The sequence below is a fragment of the Mauremys reevesii genome, unplaced genomic scaffold, assembly GCF_016161935.1.
Source record: "Mauremys reevesii isolate NIE-2019 unplaced genomic scaffold, ASM1616193v1 Contig1, whole genome shotgun sequence".
NCBI lineage: Eukaryota > Metazoa > Chordata > Testudines > Geoemydidae > Mauremys > Mauremys reevesii.
The window spans coordinates 222,855-228,520 of NW_024100715.1; the positions used below are offsets into that span (position 1 = coordinate 222,855).

The 5,666-nt window shown below is 66.6% G+C and overlaps 1 protein-coding gene across 1 annotated transcript; it reads left to right on the forward strand.

Annotated features, from left to right (window-relative positions):
- Positions 1-1,215: 1,215 nt before the first annotated feature.
- FKBPL (FKBP prolyl isomerase like) lies at positions 1,216-2,795 on the forward strand. Its single transcript, XM_039517221.1, is given in 3 exon segments — positions 1,216-1,307; positions 1,800-2,758; positions 2,761-2,795. Coding segments are annotated over 2 exon segments (900 nt in total). The 5' UTR covers positions 1,216-1,307; positions 1,800-1,893.
- The last annotated feature ends 2,871 nt before the right edge of the window (positions 2,796-5,666 follow it).

The following is a 5,666-nucleotide window of genomic DNA, read 5'->3' on the forward strand; positions in this document are numbered from 1 at the left end:
CAGAGGTGGGGCACCCACAGGGACTCCGATGGCTTCCAGGGGGCTGCGTGGGGGCAGGGCAGGGGTCCCACCGGCGAAGAAAGGGGGCGCACTTACCGAGGCCCCCAGGGTCGCCCCCACGCAGAGCCGAGGCGATGTGCCGCCCCACAGAGCGGCAAGCTGCTGGGGGAGAGACGGGGCCCATTGGGGGGTTATCCGGGGGCGCAATGCCCCCCCCGATCCCCACTCGCCAGCACCCCCAGCCGAGAGCCCCCCACGTGCCCCCTGGCTGGGGTCCCCCTCCCCCCTCTGTCCCGGGGCCCCCCACGCACCCCCAATGACCACTCAGACCATGCCGGACCCAGCTGGGCGCTGACGTAAGCGGGATGGAAATAAAGCGGGAGGGGGGAGGGAGAGCAGGGGATTCTGGGAAATGTAGTCTTCAACGCTGCCCCCTGCTAGCCACCCCCACTCCCCCGGACGCCTGGGTTCATAACCCTCCCCATCCCCCCCCCCGAGCCCCTGCATCAAGGGGTGAACTAATGAACACTTAACCCTGCCTCTCCCGGATGCCTGGGTTCGCACCCCTCCCTCACCTTGAATTAGGGGTTACAGAGACCCCCCAAAAACTCCATCTTCCCGGACACCTGGGTTCACACTCCTGAATTAGGGGCACGGTCTCCCCTCCCTTAAGCCCATCTTACCCTGCTCCCCGGGGGGTTCCAGCGCCTGCTTCCCCTCCCCCCTGGTCCTGCACAGCTGGGGTACAATCTACCCCCCAATCCCTGCACCCCAGAACCCACCCTCCCTGTGCCCCCATTCCCACCCTCCCCACCCCTGAATCCCACCCCTCTGCCCCATCCCCCCAACCGCCCCTTCTGCCCCCTCCCCAACTGCACCCCGTCTGCCCCCTCAATCTTGGGGTGCCCCCCGATCTCCCCAGCTGCGACCCAGCCCCCCCCCCCCCCCCGCTCCATGCCGGGGTCAGCCCGACAGCCAGCGTGTTCGGCCAACCCCGGCACCCAGGGATGGGGATTTGGGCTGAGTGCCGCCCCCCCCAGCTGCGCCCCTAGACCCCCCCAATCGTGTGCTGCTTGTTAACATGCTGATGGAGCAGGGGCTCCCATCCCCCCCTTTCCTTGTGGGGGGCAGGGGGGGCTGGGCCTGGCCCCTCCCCACACGGCTCGGCCTGGCTAATGGAGGCAGGCTGCGGCCTAGCGGGGCCGCCCCCAGGAAGTGATGCAAAGACAAGGGGGGGGAGCGGGGGGAGGCCGGAGGAGCGGGGCCAGAGCAGCTGGATCCCCCCCAGTCTGAGCCCCCTGCCTGGGGTGAGGGGCGGCCAAGGGGGCGCAGCTGAGGGGGAGGAGCAAGAGAGCAGGGCAGAGACAGACAGCACAGCCCAAGCGGGGAGGGAGCCAGGACTCCTGGGTTCTCTGTGTGGGGGCTGGGAGCCAGGACTCCTGGGTTCTTTTTGGGGGGGATCTACTGGGTTCTCTGTGTGGGGGCTGGGAGCCCGGACTTCTGGGTTTTCTGGAGGGGAGGGGCTGGGAACCCGGATGCCTCGGTTCTCGGGGGGGGGGGGTGTCTAGCAGATTAGGGGAGGGGTCTGGGAGCCAGGATGCCTGGGTTTTCTTGGGCGGGGGCTTGGAGCCAGGACGCCTGGGTTCTTGGTGGGGGGGTGTCTAGTGGTTTCGGGGGGGGGGGCTAGGAACCAGGACTCCTGAGTTCTGTGGGGAAGGTCTAGCAGATTGGGGGGGGGAGCTGGGAGCCAGGACTCGTGGGTTCTTTCTGACCCGTTCCCCTTGCCCTCTGGTTCACAGGAGCTGCCCGTCCCCGAACCCCCCAGCCCCACCTGGCTTCACCTCTTGGGGGTGCCGCGCCAGAGCCCCGCACTGCCCGCTTGGCCGAGGGCCGATGGAGGCAGCAGCGGAGGGCGGCGGAGCGGCCAGTGGGCTGAGCGGTGCCAGCAGAGGCGCTGACCCCCAGGGCGCGGGGCCAGAAGAGGACCAGAGAGAGAACCTGGAGGCGCCCAAGCAGCCGGCGGACGCCTGGGTGGCACCGGACGGCGCCTTCGCCAAGCGGATCCTGCAGCCGGGCGCGGGGCTGGACAAGCCGACGCTGGGCGCCCTGTGCCAGCTCTTCCTGGAGGCGCCGCCAGGGGCGCCCCTGGGGTACCCCACCGACCGCTGGGCCCAGCTGGAGCTGGGGGAGGGGGACGGCGCCTGGGACGGCCTGGTGGACGCCTGCCTGGAGACCATGGTGCCAGGGGAGCGGGCCGAGCTGTGGGCCCCGGGCGGGGCCGTCCTGGGGCTGCACCTGGCCTCCTTCGTCCCGGCCCCGGAGCCCTGGCAGCTGGAGCCGGCGGAGAAGTGGGCGCTGGCCCTGCGGCACAAGGAGCGCGGCTCGGAGCGCTACCGGGCCGGTGAGGTGGGGGCGGCCGCCCGGCGCTACGCCCGGGCACTGCAGCTGGCCATCGCCGCCGGCCCGGCCCCCCCGGCCCCAGAGCACACCCGCCTGCGGGCCGACCTGCACGCCAACCTGGCCGCCTGCCAGCTGCGGCTCGCCCAGCCGGCCCACGCCGCCCGCAACTGCACCAAGGCGCTGGCGCTGCGGCCCCAACACGCCAAGGCCCGGTACCGCCGCGGCCTGGCCCGCGCCACCATGAACGACCTGGAGGGGGCGGCCGAGGACTTCCGGGGGGTGCTGGCGGCCGAGCCGGGGAACACGGCCGCCCGCAGGGAGCTGGACAGGGTGGGGCAGCGGGCGCGGGAGCGGGACGCCCGCCTGCCCGGGCCATGGGCAAGCTGTTCTCCTGAGCGTGCGTGTGCGGTGGGGCAGGGGCCTGGCCCCTCTGGGGGGCGCCGGCTCCCCCTGGCCCCAGGGCGGGGACTGGCTGGCTCAGGGGGCGGGGAATGGGGCAGGGGCCTGTCCCCCTAGGGGGCGCCAGCTCCCCCAGGCCCCAGGGCGGGACTGGCTGGCTCGGGGGGGTGGGGAATGGGACACGGGGCCTGTCCCCTCTAGGGGGCGCTGTCTCTGATCTGACCCCAGGGTGGGGAACTGGCTGGCTCAGGGGGGCAGGGAATGGAGCAGGGGCCTGTCCCCTCTGGGGGGCGCCGGCTCCCACCCGGCCCCAGGGCGGGGACTGGCTGGCTCTGCGGGGCAGGAATGGCGTCTAGGGCCCCAATAATTCATCAGTTTCAATAATAAAATTTATATCTTAAAATACAAAGAAACCTTTTGTTGTTGAAACAAGAAAATCATGAACATAAGAAAGGCCGTACCGGGTCAGACCAAAGGTCCATCCTGCCCAGTATCTGTCTACCGACAGTGGCCAATGCCAGGTGCCCCAGAGGGAGTGAACCTAACAGGCAATGATCAAGTGATCTCTCTCCTGCCATCCATCTCCATCCTCTGACGAACAGAGGCTAGGGACACCATTCTTACCCATCCTGGCTAATAGCCATTTATGGACTTAGCCACCATGAATTTATCCAGTCTCCTTTTAAACATTGTTATAGTCCAGCCTTCACAACCTCCTCAGGCAGGGAGTTCCACAAGTTGACTGTGTGCTGCGTGAAGAAGAACTTCCTTTGATTTGTTTTAAACCTGCTGCCTATTAATTTCATTTGGTGACCCCTAGTTCTTGTATTATGGGAATAAGTAAATAACTTTTCCTTATCCACTTTCTCAACATCACTCATGATTTTATAGACCTCTATCATGTCCCCCCTTAGTCTCCTCTTTTCCAAACTGAAGAGTCCTAGCCTCTTTAATCTTTCCTCATATGGGACCCTCTCTAAACCCCTAATCATTTTAGTTGCTCTTTTCTGAACCTTTTCTAGTGCTAGAATATCTTTTTTGAGGTGAGGAGACCACATCTGTACACAGTATTCGAGATGTGGGCGTACCATGGATTTATATAAGGGCAATAATATATTCTCAGTCTTATTCTCTATCCCCTTTTTAATGATTCCTAACATCCTGTTTGCTTTTTTGACCGCCTCTGCACACTGCGTGGACATCTTCAGAGAACTATCCACGATAACGCCAAGATCTCTTTCCTGACTCGTTGTAGCTAAATTAGCCCCCATCATGAAGTTGGGAGCAGGTCAAAGGTCGTGGTCTGGACGTTCCGATTGGCCACTGGTTGACAGAGTTCAAAGGTCAGCCTCCAGCTGCCTGGATGGTGGGGTGTACTGGGGTCGGGGCAGCGCACTGGGGTCAGAGGTCACTGGGGGTTGAGGTCATCGACCAGAGGTGAGAGGTCACAGCCATTAGCTGGGCTGACAGGTGTCGGCCAAGCCCATTAGCCGAGATGCTGCTTGCAGGGTTAGGGTCAGAGGTCAAAGGTCACCCATAGCAACATTGGTCTGTACCATTTGCTTGCACCCAGGTCAAAGGCCTGAGGCCTCAGGTGCCATTTCAGGTCAGAGGTGTTGGCCAAACCCCGACAGGGCTGGGTCAAAGGTCATGGGTGGACGGAACCAAAGAAAGGTGGCACGTGTAGGGTCAAAGGTCACAGGAAGTGGCCAGCCTCATTGGTCGTGCTCTGAGGAGGGAGCCAGTCAAGCTGTCAGGTCGAAGGTCAGAGGTCACGGACACTGGCTGACACTCCAACTTCAGCTCCTTGGGAAGGTCACACGCACTGGTAGTGTGGCCGGGTCAGAGGTCAGAGGTCATGGAGGGACGCTGGCAGGCGGCAGGGCTCCCTAGGCAGCCCCCAGCCGCTGCTCCGGTTAACGGGGCCTGTCCCGGGGGAGGGGCCCACATGGGCCAGGCGGCGGGAGGTGCAGCAGCCCCCAAATCCACCTCGGAGCCCTCCCCCCACGCCTGGGAGAGCCAGGAGTCACGAGCGCCCCTCACTCCCGACTCGCAGCCCCTGCCAGCCCAGCCCTGCCGGTGCCCCTCACTCCCGACTCGCAGCCCCCTGCCAGCCCAGCCCTGCCGGTGCCCCTCACTCCCGACCCGCAGCCCCTGCCAGCCCAGCCCTGCCCCCCCAGCTCTGCCGGTGCCCCTCACTCCCGACCCGCAGCCCCTGTCAGCCCAGCCCTGCCCCCCCAGCCCTGCCAGTGCCCCTCACTCCCGACCCGCAGCCCCTGCCAGCCCAGCCCTGCCGGGGCCCCGCACTCCCTACCCGCAGCCCCTGCCAGCCCAGCCCTGCCCCCGCAGCTCTGCCGGTGCCCCTCACTCCCGACCCGCAGCCCCTGTCAGCCCAGCCCTGCCCCAGCCCTTCCAGTGCCTCTCACTCCCGACCCACAGCCCCTGCCAGCCCTGCCCTGCCCCCCCAGCTCTGCCGGTGCCCCTCACTCCCGACTCGCAGCCCCCTGCCAGCCCAGCCCTGCCAGTGCCCCTCACTCCCGACCCGCCGCCCCGGCCAGCCCCGCCCGGCCCCAGCTCTGCCGGTGCCTCACTCCCGACCCGCAGCCCCTGTCAGCCCAGCCCTGACCCCCCAGCCCTGCCAGTGCCCCTCACTCCCGACCCGCAGCCCCTGCTAGCCCAGCCCTGCCCCCAGCTCTGCCGGTGCCCCTCACTCCCGACCCGCAGCCCCTGTCAGCCCCGCCCTGCCCCCCCAGCCCTGCCAGTGCCCCTCACTCCCGACCCACAGCCCCTGCCAGCCCAGCCCTGCCCCCCCAGCCCGGCCCGTGCCCCTCACTCCCGACCCGCAGCCCCTGTCAGCCCAGCCCTGC